Source organism: Engraulis encrasicolus, chromosome 16 (genome assembly GCF_034702125.1).
Source record: "Engraulis encrasicolus isolate BLACKSEA-1 chromosome 16, IST_EnEncr_1.0, whole genome shotgun sequence".
Lineage (NCBI taxonomy): Eukaryota > Metazoa > Chordata > Actinopteri > Clupeiformes > Engraulidae > Engraulis > Engraulis encrasicolus.
In genome coordinates this window covers 14,495,618-14,513,427 of record NC_085872.1, presented here as the reverse complement: position 1 = coordinate 14,513,427, position 17,810 = coordinate 14,495,618, and the positions used below count along the sequence as shown (strand labels likewise).

Here is a 17,810-nt window from a genome sequence, read left to right as displayed (position 1 = left end):
TACAGGTCAAATTTAGTGCATAGGTCACATGACTGTGAAACAGGACACAATAATAAGCATATTTTATGGAAAAATAATGACAAAAAATCAACTAAACCAACATTTACCAAATAATTGAGTGTAGTAGATGGTAAATAAATAGGCCTAGCTACTACACATCAAATTTAGTGCATAGGTCACATGACTGTGAAACAGGACATAATAATAAGCATATTTTATGGAAAAATAATCACAAAAAATCAACAAAACCACCATTTACCAAATAATTGAGTGTAGTAGATGCCAAATAAATAGGCCTAGCTACTACAGGTCAAATGTAGTGCCTTGGTCACTTGACTGTGAAACAGGACATATTAAAAAGCATATTTTATGGAAAAATAATCACAAAAAATCAACAAAACCACCATTTACCAAATAATTGAGTGTAGTAGATGCCAAATAAATAGGCCTAGCTACTACAGGTCGATTTTAATTCCTAGGTCACATGACTGTGAAACAGGACATATTAATAAGCATATTTTATGGAAAAATAATCACAAAAAATCAACAAAACCACCATTTACCAAATGATTGAGTGTAGTAGGTGCCAAATAAATAGGCCCAGCTACTACAGGTCAAATTTTGCTCATAAGTCACATGACTGTGAAACAGGACACCATAATAAGCCGATTTTATGGAAAAATAATCACAAAAAATCAACTAAACCAATATTTTCCAAATAATTGAGTGTAGTAGATGCCAAATAAATAGGCCTAGCTACTACAGGTCAAATTTAGTGCATAGGTCACATGACTGTGAAACAGGACACAATAATAAGCATATTTTATGGAAAAATAATGACAAAAAATCAACTAAACCAACATTTACCAAATAATTGAGTGTAGTAGATGGCAAATAAATAGGCCTAGCTACTACACATCAAATTTAGTGCATAGGTCACATGACTGTGAAACAGGACACGATAATAAGCATATTTTATGGAAAAATAATGACAAAAAATCAACTAAACCAACATTTTCCAAATAATTGAGTGTAGTAGATGTCAAATAAATAGGCCTAGCTACTACACATCAAATTCAGTGCATAGGTCACATGACTGTGAAACAGGACATATTAATAAGCATATTTTATGGAAAAATAATCACAAAAAATCAACAAAACCACCATTTACCAAATAATTGAGTGTAGTAGATGCCAAATAAATAGGCCTAACTACTACACAACAAATTTAGTGCCTAGGTCACATGACTGTGAAACAGGACATATTAATAAGCATATTTTATGGAAAAATAATCACAAAAAATCAACAAAACCACCATTTACCAAATAATTGAGTGTAGTAGATGCCAAATAAATAGGCCTAGCTACTACACATCAAATTTAGTGCATAGGTCACATGACTGTGAAACAGGACATAATATTAAGCATATTTTATGGAAAAATAATCACAAAAAATCAACAAAACCACCATTTACCAAATAATTGAGTGTAGTAGATGCCAAATAAATAGGCCTAGCTACTACAGGTCAAATTTAGTGCCTTGGTCACTTGACTGTGAAACAGGACATATTAAAAAGCATATTTTATGGAAAAATAATTAAAGAAAAAATCAACAAAACCACCATTTACCAAATAATTGAGTGTAGTAGATGCCAAATAAATAGGCCTAGCTACTACAGGTCGATTTTAATTCCTAGGTCACATGACTGTGAAACAGGACATATTAATAAGCATATTTTATGGAAAAATAATCACAAAAAATCAACAAAACCACCATTTACCAAATGATTGAGTGTAGTAGGTGCCAAATAAATAGGCCCAGCTACTACAGGTCAAATTTTGCTCATAAGTCACATGACTGTGAAACAGGACACCATAATAAGCCGATTTTATGGAAAAATAATCACAAAAAATCAACTAAACCAATATTTTCCAAATAATTGAGTGTAGTAGATGCCAAATAAATAGGCCTAGCTACTACAGGTCAAATTTAGTGCATAGGTCACATGACTGTGAAACAGGACACAATAATAAGCATATTTTATGGAAAAATAATGACAAAAAATCAACTAAACCAACATTTACCAAATAATTGAGTGTAGTAGATGGCAAATAAATAGGCCTAGCTACTACACATCAAATTTAGTGCATAGGTCACATGACTGTGAAACAGGACATAATAATAAGCATATTTTATGGAAAAATAATCACAAAAAATCAACAAAACCACCATTTACCAAATGATTGAGTGTAGTAGGTGCCAAATAAATAGGCCCAGCTACTACAGGTCAAATTTTGCTCATAAGTCACATGACTGTGAAACAGGACACCATAATAAGCCGATTTTATGGAAAAATAATCACAAAAAATCAACTAAACCAATATTTTCCAAATAATTGAGTGTAGTAGATGCCAAATAAATGGGCCTAGCTACTACAGGTCAAAGGACACAATTATAAGCTGATTTTATGGGGGGAAAAGTTTTTGTGGTTATTTTTTCCAATATTGTTTATTATTATGTCCTTTTTCACAGTCATGTGACCTGTAGTAACTAGGCCCATTTATTTGGCATCCACTACAACCAAGTATTTGGATAATGGTGGTTTGGTTGATTTTGTGTGGTATTTTTTAGTCTTGTTTCGCAGTCATGTGATCTATGAGCTAAATTTGACCTGTAGTATCAAGGCCAGTTTATTTGCCATTTACTAAAACCCAAGTAATATGATAATTGTGCTTTGGTTGCTTTGGGGTGATTCGCGAACAATTGATGTGGTATTTGTTGACGGTCCCTTACATGGAGCATAGAGGAAGCGCAGCGGGCGACAACGATTTTGAAACGGGGAAAGGTTTGAAGTTGTGCATTGATATATCCATACAGCGTGAAAAGTAGATGAGACTACACCAAGCAGTCTTGTCGTATTCGTGCGTGAAACAACATTTTTTTCGAATATCAAGCGAATGTCGAACGTCCGGCTAAACAAACGCCGGTCTACTTTCCTATTTTTGGACTAGCCACTGCCGGGCAGGTCCATACCATATGAGAAGACGGGGGCTTCCAATCGAAAACGAAAGTGAAAGAAGTTTCACTCTAAAACCAAGTCATGTTTCTAAGAAGGGCTGTGGTCAAGTCTGAACGTTGATTACCGTCGATCCTCGCAATGATATCTATGTACCGTCGGACAGGTACGATATTTTTTTCATTTTCGCGTCCCGTTATCATATCATTGAAGGGTCTTACCATAGATTTTAAAGAATGAAATCGGGGTGCTGCCTGCGGTGCGGTGCGCCAGCTGTGCCCCTTAAAGCCGCCCTCTTTTTAGGCGACAACAACAGGGTGGTCATGTTGGCTTGTGCGTCAGGCTACAACTGGGGTTTGTCCACAATAGAAGTGATTTCAGTAAATCGCCCATCGGGTTGGTGCAGTATTTATGAGTTTGACGCCAGTATGCTACCTGAGTGACAGCTCCCATATAGGGGTTGTGTTGTGGCCTGTTTGTTTCTCAGTGCTCCTATTCAGCGATGTTATCATTTCATGGCAATGTTGTGTTATTTTGGTGATGTAGAGACGCCGTGGGTAGGCCTACTGCTGTTCATGTACATTACTTGTGGTAAGACAGCAGGTATGTGATTTATTTTTTCTGATTAACTTTTTTCAATGTTGTACTCTGAAGACACAAACAATCATTTCATTCTATGCTAATGTCCACCAAGAGCAATACGGATCTATCCAAGTTCATATAGCCTACTAATCAAATAGTAGAGAGCTACTATGCAATCCACAATAACTGAAGTATAAGCTTATAGTCACAACAAAAAGCTCAAGTTCCAGCAATACATTAGAGCTGTGTTCAAACTGTCACGGCCATAACTTAAACATGGGTGACCTCCATCTCTGACTCTTTCCATCTCCAGCTCCAGATACATTCACTGTGTCGGGCCCTGATAAGCCTCTGTCTGTCTGGAAGGGATCCTCAGTCATCCTGCCATGTTCAGTTTCTCCTGCCTTTACGGACTCGCTAGAGGTGCGCTGGCACCGGCCTGAGAAGTTTAAAAGTCCAGTTCTCCTTTATGAGAAGCAACAGACCCAGGAGCAGTCTGCTGACCCCCAGTACAGGGGTAGAGTGTCACTCACTGGAGAGATTGGGAAGGGGAACGTCTCCCTGAAACTGGAGAACGTTACATCCGCAGACGCTGGGGAATATATCTGCTTTGTCGCTGGGAAGACATATGACCAGGTCAGGATTCACCTAACTGTGAAAGGTGAGTCTAAACGTTTCACTTTATTTAATGAGTAGGCTCATAAAGCTGTCATCCTGCTGTGAAATTGATCACTGTCCAATTATAGAGCTGATTGAATGCTTTGTTAAATGAGGAGAGACGTCAACAACATGTTCTCAAATTGGTCTTGTATGCTCCCATCAGCCATGGGTAGCCCTCCAGTGCTTTCCATCACAGATGGAGGCGCTGGTCAGGTGAATGTTTCCTGTGTGTCAGACGGCTGGTGGCCCAAGCCCACACTCACTTGGAAACAAGGACTCACTCAGATAAGGCAGAGCTTCCAAGCTACAGAAGGTTAGTGCAATGATGTGTGCACTGACCATATTGATGTCTCATTGAACCATCCATTTCACTCTTCAACCCCATTCTTCCCTTAAGCATTGAACACACACACACACACACACACACACACACACACACACACACACACACACACACACACACACACACACACACACACACGTCTCATCCCTCATCTCAGTCAAACTTCCCCACGACCATCCCAACCTCATCATCCCCAACTGCACTATAACTATACTTTTTAGCAGGAATGGGCAACTGGAGGCCCGGGGCCACATGCGGCCCACCTACTCACTCAATGCGGCCTGTAGATCAAACAGTAGGCCTAATTTTGAAAATTATTATCATATTTTTTTAAACGACTGAATCAATCTGTTGCAATTATACTGAAGGCTAATAGAGTATTGAGTATGGAGTATTCTATTCTTTCCAAACAACATGGGTAGTCAGGCAGCAACCAACTGCACCTCGAACTCTGCGAATTGCAGTCCGACCCATGGTCATGTGGCCCTCAAAATGTTCTGTCCTTTGTCTTGGGCTTACCAGGTTCACAAGACCATGTGATGGTGGCTTCCCAGATTCTCCTCTCACCATCTAAAACTGAGTGGCTTTCATGCTCCGTGGGCCTGTCTGAAGAAGAAGGAAGAGAGAGCAGGATCTTTCCATACATCCCAGCGACTGGCACGGGTATGTGTCCTACATCAGCTAGATGATGATGAGATGGTCATGTGTATGATTGGCATAGTAGCCTCTTAGTGCACATGGGGTCGCCGGCGGGCCTATTCACTATTTGCAGAAAATACTCAACTACATTACCGAGAGCCTGCACCACGACCTTTAACCCCTTAGCGCAGGACTATGGCTCTCTGTAATGTCATGGCAATGTTGTTATGATGTAGTTAAGCATTTTCAGCACGTGAAGCACGCTGCAGTAAGAGGCTACGTAACAGATTAAGACATAGCCATTGCAATTTTGGTGATAGTAAGGTTATAACATAGGCTCTGTGCTAAGGGGTTAAGATGTTTTGCTTTACCAAAAATGCTAGATGATAAAGAGGTAGCTAGGGCAGGAAAGATGGGAGAGAGAGAGACGGGACTGGGAAGGATTGGAAAATGACTCGGGCCGGGAATCGAACCCGGGTCGCCCGCAGACCCGCATAGCGGTCCAGTGCCCAGCAGCAGTTATAGCATAGCCACCTCTGGGCCTCCACTTAGTCAGGATTTAGTAAAGAGGTTGTGGGGTGTTGGTGTCATACAATGGTATACTTAACACCAAGTAATGTAGGAGCATTCATTAAAACTCATGGTGATAATGTCATGTTTTTGTTTTTGTTCTTTCTTCAGATGTCTGGAAAATTCTTTTTGTTATTGTATTCGTTCTATTCCTGCTTGCTCTTGTGGGGATAGGTTTGCTGTACATGAAAGGTATGAATACATTCTATACTGTTTGACATTTAAAACCAGACTGAAACTGACTGGAATTTTACTGATGGTGAATTACATGAATGAATAGAATCCAAATGTTTTGCAATGGTGGGGTGACGTCCGCGCCAATGTCTTTTTCTGAGCGTTTTGCTCGATGTGTAATTCCAAGAACAGTATTGCGGAAAGGAAGAAAGGATTCGCACACAAGAGCTGAATGCAAAATCAAAAACTGAATGAAACAAAGTTGAATCAATTAAATAAAACCGACAGACAAGGCACAAACGTTTCGGGTCTAGCCCATCATCAGTGTTCTTTCTTCCTTTTCATTATACAATGTGTTGCCAGGAATATTTTATATGATTAGCCTAAATGTGAAACCGTACCTGTAGATTTTGCTTTGTATTTCAGTATCCCAGCTGAGTAAGACACAGAGTAAGGGAGAGAATGAGGTGGAGGAGCCTTTGAAAGATGAAGAGGTGCCTTTGAAATGTCCGAAGGAAGACGGTAAGGGTTTTAAATTCATTCATAGACTGTATATCCATAATCCATCCATGATGTAACAAATCACAAAGTAAGCTATTCTTCCTGCATTTCTTAACCATAATGCTTAACATAATTGTAAAGCTATGAAACAGTGATGGTATTATTATTCAGTAGGCTATATGGAGTATGAAGGTGGCTGTAGTATGGTTGCGTGTAGGTCTGACTATGGCATAAAGTGATGACTCAACATTAATTGCATTAATGGCTTGTGCAATTAGATGTGATTAATAAAATGATTTTTAACATGAACTTCAAAAGAGATAGTGTGTAGGTTTGTAGGTGTAGGCCATTACAAATACAGAACGGACGGAATTCTCCCCTCAAGATGACCATTACAAATACACAGAGGTGTCAAAAGTAAAAGTGAAAGAAAAAAATGTGCCACAGTTTCCATCCGACAGAGGTGACATCACTGAGAAAACTAATCTACTGTTACTGCTGTACGATCAGCTGGTACTGAATTTGTGGATTTTTAATTTTAAAAAGTTAGGGTATTGCAGTAAGAATGCAGTCTATCTACTTCAGTATGTACCGTGGAAAAGCAGGTGTAACAACTACTATGTAATATCGCGCACTGGTGAACTTACTTCTACTTGTGGGCTGTCCCACTCTGTTTTAAGAATTGTTTGCACAAGTACATTGCAAACACTCAAACATCTTAACTTGCACTGTTATGGAAGAAGCTTTTTGCTGATAGTTGCAAGTCATTTCTGACTCAAAGCATACTGTATATTGCAATGGAATAAGTTCTGGTTTGCTCTTGATCATGATCATGTTGCAAAATTTTCTTGTGACCTAGATCTCTGAGATGATGCTTCATCTCTGCCAAATCATTAGTTTATCCTCTGCAAGCTTCTGTTTCTGTTTGTGGTGGACATTGATACTTACCAAATAGAGGCATTGCAGGGCAGCATGGCAGGAGAGTTGAACGTGATCAGCTTTCCGTGTGAAATATGTATGTGTGTTGCTTTGTATAAATTCCAAACTTCCAAAGAAAATGAGTTCAGAAAAGTAACTGGGTGTGCTGTAGGCAATGATTGCAGATTATGATGTGTGTGCAATCAGTGAGTATCTGAGAAAAATAAATGTGATGTTTCTTTTCTCTGTTCTCTGCAGATCCTAGGCTTGATCCTCCCGGTGACACAGAAAAATTTGCAATTGGTGGAGAGGCTGTGTTATCTTTCAACCTCGTCCCTAAAACCAGTGCCGCTCCCATGGAGATCAGGTGGTTTAAAGATACAGAGTGCATTTTCTTGTATAAGAATGGCGGTGGAGATGGGCGAGGGAGCTTTAAGGACAGAGCCAATCTATGCTGGGACGAACTGGAAAATGGCATCATATCTCTGAAACTGGAAAACATTCAGAAAGAAGACGCGGCTGCACGCTATGTGTGTCAAGTAGTCAGACATACATGCCTTGAAAATGCCCTTTGTGTAAGATACAGTGACTATACAAAAGGTAAAATGGCGCTAGCAGTTTGCCATTACTTTACTTTTATGGAAATATGAACACCAACAAATTAAAAATGTACGTAAGTGTGTTTTATTTTCCAGAGTTTGCAGTCTATCAAAGTAAGTACACAGGGTTTTTAAAAAAATAAATAAAACCATTTGCTAATGAATATTTCATGCAAACTGCAGTGCACCTCTGCAGTGATGTGTGGTGTTAAATGTTTTCTCTTCTCCTGACTCAGCCGATTGCAACATTGATGAAGACACAAGGATCGCAATGGAGGACTCTTCCAGGAGTGATCGGCCTTGGTCAGAATAATGCATGCATCACTAGCCTGCCTTGAATCACACAAGTTTTGGTTTTCCCAATGTAAGTGATCTTTCGGTTTTCCCAATGTAAGTGATCTTTTGGTTTTCCAGGTTCCACGTGTACCAGTGACACGGCAAAGAGTGGGGATGGTACGGTTTGATAATATTACTTAGCATGTTTTTGGAATTACTTTAGTTTTACTAAAAAAATACATATTTAATTTAACAGCTGCCCCCTTGCACGAGTGAGACATAAATGCAATTTCGTTGTGTGCAGTGTGCAGTGTTCACTTGTGTGCTGTGTCACAATGACAATGGGAGTTGGAGTTTCCCAAATGGGCTTTCACGGCTCAAAAGAAGAACATGTTCGTATTTTATATTTATCTTTTTTTTTTACTCCTTATGTAGGTCCATTGAAAGCTGTGCGGATGGAGGATATGTTGCTGTTTATGCATTTACATTTACACCCAAGTTAACACCTTTGCATATTCAAATTTCTATTATTACGACAACACAGTTGAAACTACAACATATAAACACATGTAATGTAAAACAAAACCTATACAGTGACAATGTCAACACGTAAAGGAAAACACAAGTTACTGTTCATGATTTGAAATTATAGTTTGTTACTGTATGGGAAGCGATCAAATTTTAATCACATTTTAATCAGTTTTAATCACATGTATCAACTCCATAGGCTGATGTGTCAGTCAGACATTAGGCATTTTGTATGTACATGGCTTGTGTTTTGGTTGGTGTGCATGTGGGTCTGTGGACCCTTGATTACATACAAGTTCTATTGTTTTTGTGACATTCACAAACAAACAGATTCTTTTGAATGTTTTCTAGACGTGAACGATGGGAATCGTCTCACAGCTAGGGAGCCACTGTTTTTGTTTTTGTTGTTGTTTATTTTTTTAGGAACGCTCGACCTTCACATGAGTAGTGTGTTTACAAAAAGACACAAGTGCCCCTGTCTTTAGAAGGAGGAGGACAGTCAGTCATCGTTCAGACAAAATGAGCCAAGGACAGCTTCTGAAATGCTATCTACTTCACACTGGATTCATTAAAAAAAGAACCAAATGAGCCAGTGTTTTGAATGGCTCTTTGAAAGGAATGAGCCAATTAAGATCCAAATTACGTCAAAGAGTCATAAAGCCCATATTTTATAAGTTATTATAAAGTTATTATCTCAATGTGATCGCAGTCATGATTGGGGATGGACCAGTACAATTAGGAGTGAGTGAGATGTATTGATTCACTTCCTCTCTTGGTGTGACGAAACAGAAGAGGATATATATAGGGTATATTATAGGGCTGTACGATATCAGAAAAAAAACGATACTCGATAACAGCATGCAATACCTCGATAACGATATTTAAACGATATTTAGAAATATAACCGAGTGTTTTTCTGGTCACTAATTTGTCTCTCTGTGTGCGGGGCATGGGTTTGGTCATGACGAGCTTGCGCATTGATTAGCTATTGAGCTATTGATTGGACTGCACAGAAATGTTTGTCTTGTTAGCGATAATTAAGTCATTTTTGCGATACGCATATCGCCACTCTTGATGTCGCGATTTCGATACATTTTCGATATATTGTGCAGCCCTAGTATATTATGTAAAATAGGTCAATCATTACAGTGCTGAAGGGCACAGTGTCAGCCTGCAGTACAAGAAAAAATATACTTAATTGCAGTACAGAATATGAATACAAATATTGATGAGCATTATGTTGGTTGATCTGCACTGACAGTCCCAATCTAGAGAACCATTGAGGACACAGAGGTCATGTCCTCTGTATTTTTTTTCAGTAATGTACAATGTATCTATGATGAAAATCAATATATGATCAACAATGATATATTCAGTCTGAATACACCACCCCCATTTATCCTCAGGGCAGTGATGAATAAAAACAAACTGAGGAGTTTGACTGAAGTGTTTGAAGCATTCTAAATGTACAGTAGCCTACAGCAGGCAGTATTTGACCTCGGTATTTGAAAATGTCTGGTTACGGCCCTGGTCCCAATCTAGAGAACCATTTTACCTCTTGTTGAAGGATTAACAACACATAAGTAGTTAAAAAGTGAAGTATGTAAAGGCTTAGTATATAGTATAGTTGACATAGCTTTAAGAAACCCAATGGGCTGTCAGTACGGTAACCGTCCAAGGAAGGTGGAATTATTTTTGTTTTTTGTATTGTTGTTGTTCATATTTGTGTCAAGTGTCTGTTGTGATTTTGCACATAGCCAATTTGCGTATGGTTACATATCATGTTGCCAGGCTGTCGCCACTTAGTGCCTCCAGTCAGTTTCAATTCACTCCAGCAAAAAACAGATATATGAGAGGCATTAAGATGGATAAGAGAGCTTTTACAGCCACAGCCCTCATTGTCCTGTTAGCTGTAAAATCTAACCCTCCACCTCTGTAAACCTCTGCACACCCATGTGAGGTCACTTACTGTATTACTGTGTAGCAGGGCTGGACTGGTAATTTGACCTACAGGGCATTATCCCAGTGGGCCGACAGTCATCGGGGGCCGATGCTTTTGTTTGTTTGTGCGCTTCAAATGTTCCCTTTGAGACCGGCCCACAATTTAGATGGGGCAGCCCTTCAGTGCATCTCTAACACAGTGGACTGAGCCCATTGTAGTGTGGGGGTGAGGGGGCTGGTCTATGCCAAAAGAAATGCCCAGGCCGGTTTGATGTCCCAGTCCAGCCCTGCTGTGTTTCCTTGAGTCATAACTTTTCATGAGGTGCTTTTGCTGTGACCTTTCATCAGAAGGAGACTGTTAACTACAGTACATGCCCAAATTATGTTACTTTTGCAACCATGCATATTGTGGTGTTGTGCCTTGTGTCATTACATTTCAAGTGCCTTTTCTCTTTCCTTTGAGGCCAGCTTTGAATAGCCCTCTTGACTGGCAGTAGTGCTCCCTGTGCCATTGGCCGCCCTCTGCTTACTTGTTGCAATAGGTTAAATGGAGGCCAGATTTTTTTCAATGGGAGAGATTTTTCATGCCTTTAGTTTTACTGTTTGCTGTGAAATGATTTTACAACGAAGAATGAGATCATGCCAGTATTCATTATAGAATAGGCTGTCTAATGTCTTCCATTTCTGCGCAAAAAATATGTACTATATGCACTGATTTGTGGTGAATTAAATAAATTGTACTTCTCTTTGTTCCCTGTGAATAATTTTCATAGTCTTCATACATGAATCTCACCTCACTGCAGAAGAGCACTAGCATAACAGTTGTCAGCTCAGGGCACAATGCATAGAAAAAGAGATTGTTTGACATTAGATTTGGACAGATTTATTTTATTATAAAAAGGATGCTTCCCCTGACTGATAGCCTAATTAGTAGCACAGCCTAGGGGTGCATTCCAATGTGCGGACTCCTGTCCTCCCTTTCTCACTTGCCTGCTTGTGACCTCATGGTGATGTCACTGACAACAGAAAATGAATTCAATATCTTGCAAAAGTCTAATGTCATCTTCTGAATTGCAATTGGAATGATGAATGAAAAACAGTCCCTCAAAAGTTGTTTTGGCTTGGCTGACAGCTGGGAAACTTTACTGACAAGCACAAGTGGAGGACAGGAGTGTGCATATTGGAACGCAGCCTAGATCTAATGGGCCAGGCCAGGACCATGGGTCTACAAAATCTCAGCTGTGTGGATTTCAGAGGTTTGACAGAAGTCTGCCATCTAGTGTGTAGATGTATCATCATGGTTAAAGCCCATGAGATGAATGTCAGCTGGTCAGTGGATCACAGAATCATCGATGGCGCCACCATGTGTTGGTTCTCTAACCTGTGGAAATCATTTTTTTGGAGAACCTTGACTCTCAAGGATCCTGGCCTTGCTAGGACGTGAAACGGCCAGTGATTGAATACTCTTTGGTGAACTCCGTGGAGTATCCAATCACTGGGCGTTTCATGTCCTAGCAAGGCCAGGATCCTTGACTTTGAGATACAGCCGTACCTCAGTTAAGGCAATAACCCACCACCTGGATAAGGAGTATCACCGTGCCCAATTTATTGTACTGAACACTGTTCTTGTTCTTTTCCCATCTCTTAGATATAGGATGTTGGGTTCTCTTATATTAGTTGCAGAGAGCTGAGGTGTTCAAAAGTCTTACACACTTTTACACAGAAAGATGGTTTATGGTAAAATCTGATTATGCTGCTGCTATCAGTATTACATAGGAATGCCTTACATTTGCTAAAGGGAAGGACGAACACATGACCCTTTACATTTTTGAGCTTTACATTTGCCAAAAGCACAACCTGTTTTACTATTACTTAACTAGGCTACTTTCACTTCAGATTACATTTGGTTGTTTCAGGAGGGACCAAGCTTATTAGGTTGGGGTTTTCTTATTTTTTTAATTCACAAATTAGCCTTAGAGTGAGAGGAGTTGTTCATGAGGCATTTAAAAAAAAATGTTTCAACATTGGTTTAAGTATTCCTCTTTTCAATGTCAGGAGTGTCATTGTTACTATTTTTAGAATTCTTGCACACCTCTTGGAAACACCTCTTGGAGTAATGTTAGTGATGGACCACACAGCACAGCAAGGCCTTAAGACTTTTTTTTTGTTAAGCAAACATATTTTGTGTCTAGCGTTGTATAATATTTTTGTAGATATTCTTAAGACTATTATATTGAAAAGAAATGAACAATAATAAATACTTCAAACAGAAGTTACCTATTGATAATTATTAATCAATCTTAAGGTATCATTTCCAAGTCCTTGCCACAGAAAATGTTACAATTAAAATACACAACAGAACCAACACAGTTGACTTCCTTTTGCATTTTACTCAAAAACTGTAACAGGTAGAGTGAGACAAGCTCAATGCTTTTGTTTTCCTTCTCTTACACACAGAAGGATGCAGAAGAGAGATCTCCCTCTTTTGGGGGTGGGTGGTTGGTTGGTGGTTACAGTGGCCAGGAATAAAGAGTACAACAGTACAACAAGCACATGAGACAGAAGAACAGAAACCCGATGGCCATGAGAAACCCAAAGAGTTCAAAACAGGGTCCTTCTCAAATGTCAAAATGTCACCAATAGTCAAACCTGAAACAGGAGGAAAAAAAAGAACCCACAGAGTAACCTTGTCTTTTTCTTTTTTGGTCCATGGTATTTACAGTAGTCTTGATCTTCTTCCCCTAAACTAAAGGACCCCACCAGTAGTGCCATGTCACCAGGTGTTACAGCTGCGTTGCAGTGGCTATACTTCCCGAAGAAGGCCAAGGAAATGAAACTGCACTCCGCGACAGGAGGCCAGGAAAGACAGTGTCAGAGTCAGAGTCCAAGTGGCCCATGATGAGGACGACGTGTCTGTCTGCCAGCAGCTTCTCTTTGCTCCCGATTTGGCCATTCCTTCTCTGGTTCCTCCTGGAATGTAACAGACTTCTCATACAACAGTTCATTCATCTACTACAGTGTCCTGCATGGCTCTTCGGTAACAATTTCCAACTTGCTTAAGACGAGAATAACAAACAGATCGTAAGGTAGTACTAATAAGGCCTCTTTTCCCAAGAGGGTCCCAGAACTGTCTTTAAAAAAACAAAAACAAAAACAAAAAAAAACCCACACACACACGACTTGGTCGTGGGAGCAGAGAATATCCTCTCCAATCCAAGATGAAAGTGATGATCTGGGATGCCCTTGGGAAACAGGTCGGATTGAGAACAGCACAGAAAGTCCCTGAAATCTTCATAACAGTTTCACCATGGTGATTAGACAGGTCATCATGAAGCCTCTCACTACATGTGCTAAGAAACCCCCCAGATGGAATTTATACAACTATGACAACAGCAAAGCTTGAACATTAAACAGTAGACATTTTTTTTTAAACCTCAGGGACATTCCATCAAAAACAGATCGGAATGCGGTTTCACTGAAGTTGAAGACACCAGCTTACAAAAATACAAGGATTTTGAGGTTCGGACTGATTTTCGCTATGCGTTAAGCTCATGAAGACACGGGCAGAAGCAGGAAAACTCACCACTTTCGGTGTGTAGATGTGTGTAGGTGACAAGTGACGGGGAGCCTTCAGTACATCAGAATACAGGCCTGGCTTACACTTCCCCAAAGCTAAATCAAAGTGCTAATGGAATGTTCAAGACATCTGGCTTGCTCAGAAAAAAAAGCTACATGTTTCTCTCGCTCAGTGATGCGTAGTCCTCCACACAGTGATGAGGACGACGCGGCGCGATGAGGCATTTCTCTTACATTTGGCATAAACAAACCCAGAGAATATAGCTCAGGCATTCAAATGAGCCGTTCCTATGATATGTGGACGTTGGGGCTGGGACGGTCCATGGAAAATCATCTGGTGGATGCCACCGGTGGGTCTCCTCATACGAGGAACTCATTCTACATGTGTGTGTTGGGGGACACGAAAGCCTTCACTAACTTGAAAATAATGATTTAAAAAACCTCTTCCCCTTCCTTAGGCAACTTTCAAGGCATATCACCTTCACATAAATAACAAAATGTACATTCAAATCATTTTCCAAAAAAAAAAAGAAAGAAAAGAAATGAAAAGACTTGCCTTCATCTTTGACTGGACTTCGAAAAATAATTAAATAAATTCATATGAAACTTAAAAATCCACAGACGCTGGCATATAACCAAACTGATTGCCTTAGTAGACAGATCAATGTCCAGCCTGAAGAGTCAATGCCTCAGTTCAGTTACATTATTGTTGATTATTGATTATTATTATTATTAACAATAGTTGCCCAGTAAGCCTGTGATATTTACAACATTTGAGCAGTCTAAAAGGTGTGCCCTCTGGAAACAAACAAAAAAAACAAAACAAAAAAATACTAAAGGCAGTGACAGATGAGCAAAGGAAGTGGAATGGTGAAAGTGGCATGTCCACGTGTGCCGGAGGAAACTTGTCTGTGAGTCTGTATGAGTGTGTTAACTATGGTGGCACAGAGATGCACAATACAACAAACAAAACAAAAAATGAAATAAAAAAAAGAATAAAAATTGAATAAAATCAATAACCCTGCGGTGAAGTGCTGCATTTGCTGCCTCCATTGGGTTAGTCGTGTCTTGTGCCTGTTGATGTCTTTCCATTGCGTTGAAGCTGGACCTCGGGCTGCTGGGGTTTGCGTGTTGCAATGCATTGCTTTTGTCTTTTTGTGAATTCGTCTTTTCCGAGTTGATGTTGATGTTTTGCACTTCAAGGGTTAATAAGAATGTTTGGTTTTTGGTTGTGTGTTTGAAATGTGCACCTCAGAGCCACTGTGGTTTACAGTATGCTTATGATTGTTGGTCTCTGAGTAGTCCGTATTTACAAGTTACAAATGTGTGTTTTTTTTTGGGCCAGTTAGGCTCAACATTTCTTTGCGAGTGTTTGCCACCCGCTGCTTTCTTGCTACTTGGTTGGCATGGCTATCAATGATGTGTCACCTGATGGTGATCGAGTGTTTGTGTGTGTGTGTGTGTGTGTGTGTGTGTGTGCATTTACAAGAAAATGTAGGTAATCTCCAACATACAGTATGTATGTAGCCTTCGCTCTCCCTCAAAACAATGTTTGTGTGTTTGTAAGTGTATATCTGTCAGTGTGTGTGTGTGTGTGTGTGTGTGTGTGTGTGTGTGTGTGTGTGTGTGTGTGTGTGTTATTGGGCTGAGTGTGTGGGCGTTGTGTTGGACTGGCCGCTCTGCGTGTTCTGATTGAACAGCTGTGAGAGCTGTGGCCGCCACAGGGCTGTGGTCCGTAGTGCGGAGCCTCGCAGGCCCCGCGGAGGAATGTGTCAGGTGTCATCGTCCGTGTCCTCGATGAGCACCTTGGTGTCCCGCGTCTTGGACCTGAGAGAGAGAGAGAGAGAGGGAGGGAGAAAGAGAGGGAGGGAGAAAGAGAGAGAGAGAGAGAGAGAGAGAGAGAGAGAGAGAGAGAGAGAGAGAGAGAGAGAGAGAGAGCGAGAGAGAGCGCGAGAGAGAGAGAGATGCATGTCACACAGGTGGGCAAACCAGCCTCACAGAAGCAGCTCTGTAATAGGAGGACAGGGTAATAAGGCAGGTGACATTCATGCTGGTTATTATAGCTAGTGGTCAGATATAGTGTCATCACTGGTGATTAAAGTACATTATTAATAAGTGCATCACATTTTGCCTCATGCCTTCACAAAATGTGCATTGATTTTCAAATGCCCATACACATTTATAAATGTATGTTTTTAGTGTGTATTCTGCATGTGTATAATCATCAGTAATATACGTACTAGTCATGGTGTGCTTATGTAACCAAGGCGTGGCGTGGAACGTTAGAAAAACCTCCCTCCCGAAGCCTCATACCAGAGAGAGTAGAGAGAGAGAGGTTCCATTGGCCAATTGTTTCCGGGTTCTATTATTGCAAGGGGGAGGGGGGGAAATCCCCCTTTAGGCAGACCTAAGGACTGTTCTATTCAATGCTAGGAGTATTATGACACGCCCCTTTAGGCAGACCGGAACCTGGTCATGTTAGATGCCCATAGCAACCTATTACATTGGCATATCTCTATATACTTAAAGAACCTCTGCTCATACTGTATCGATAGTGCTGAGCTATTGAACTAGTCCTTTAGCTCAGCGGTATTGTGCTGTGTCTCCCATACCCGAACCGATGCATTGACTGGGAGATGGCGAGTTCGAGACCCGAGGGGCGGACTGCACTTGCACTGGTGCCGTGACCCGGATGGGAGTGAGGTTCAATGGGGTGAGTGTAACGGAGGCCAACTAGCAGAGTGCAGCGTGGAACGTTAATAACTAGGAGGTGGCGGAGGTGGACCAAGACCCGAGGGGCGGACAGCGCGGGAAAACACCTCAGTTCCACTTACTGGGAGGCCAGGCGTGGTTTTAGCATGGGTATATTCATCAGTAATATAGTCGTGATGTGCTTACTGGGAGGCCAGACGTGGTTTTAGTTGTGTATTTTGCATGGGTGTATTTTGCATGCGTATATTCAACAGTAATATAGTCATGATGTGTTCCACTTACTGGGAGGCCAGGCGTGATTTTAGCTGTGTGTTTTGTATGCGTATTGTATATTCATCAGTAATATATTCATGCTGTGCTTACTGGGAGGCCTGACGTAGTGTTAGTTGTGTATTTTGTATGCCATGCGTACTGTATATTCATCAGTAATATATGCATGATGTGCTTACTGGGAGGCCAGGCGTGGTCGCCTGAGCGACATGCTGTAGCTCCTCTTCCAGCTCTTCTTGCCCAGGCGGTTGCGCACCCCGTCCTCCTGGTCCATCATCTGCTCCAGCAGCGTCTGGTCGTCGGCGTTCAGCGGCGCCACCGAGATGTCCCTCACGGCTCGGAATTCACCACAGTTGTTGAGGTGCTCGTTCTCCAGGCGGAAGAAGTTCCACACAAAGCGCCTGTGGTCAGGTGGATGCAGTGAAAGAAGGGCGAGCAAGAGGAGACCAAGGAGCCATCAAAAAACATGATTCATAACACAACAAGAGGAGGAAGAAAACATTG

At 40.8% G+C, this 17,810-nt stretch overlaps 2 protein-coding genes across 4 annotated transcripts in view; one reads left to right on the top strand and one right to left on the bottom strand.

Annotated features, from left to right (window-relative positions):
• The first annotated feature begins 3,086 nt into the window (after nt 1-3,086).
• On the top strand, nt 3,087-11,604 carry LOC134465218 (butyrophilin-like protein 2). 3 transcript variants are annotated; one of them, XM_063218761.1, is made up of 12 exons: nt 3,087-3,183; nt 3,564-3,620; nt 3,913-4,260; nt 4,423-4,572; nt 5,125-5,265; nt 5,923-6,003; nt 6,412-6,507; nt 7,663-8,004; nt 8,100-8,117; nt 8,240-8,306; nt 8,418-8,456; nt 8,715-11,604. In XM_063218761.1, the coding sequence occupies exons 1-11, from the start codon at nt 3,159-3,161 to the stop codon at nt 8,434-8,436; spliced, it is 1,344 nt and encodes a 447-aa protein (XP_063074831.1). In that variant the 5' UTR covers nt 3,087-3,158; the 3' UTR covers nt 8,437-8,456; nt 8,715-11,604. The 3 variants fall into 3 exon arrangements, 2 of the variants coding, with proteins under 2 accessions (XP_063074831.1, XP_063074832.1); XR_010038121.1 differs by lacking the exon at nt 8,418-8,456 and having other exon boundaries at nt 8,240-8,367; XM_063218762.1 differs by lacking the exon at nt 3,564-3,620.
• Nucleotides 11,605-13,118: 1,514 nt separating this feature from the next.
• Nucleotides 13,119-17,810, bottom strand: part of xpr1b (xenotropic and polytropic retrovirus receptor 1b) — a 37,643-nt gene continuing 32,951 nt past the window's right edge. The window contains exons 14-15 of the mRNA XM_063218760.1: nt 17,486-17,707; nt 13,119-16,151 (exon numbers count right to left, since the gene is read on the bottom strand). Coding sequence (XP_063074830.1) covers nt 16,097-16,151; nt 17,486-17,707 — 277 coding nt within the window. The 3' untranslated portion in view covers nt 13,119-16,096. The remainder of the gene's footprint in view (nt 16,152-17,485; nt 17,708-17,810) is intronic.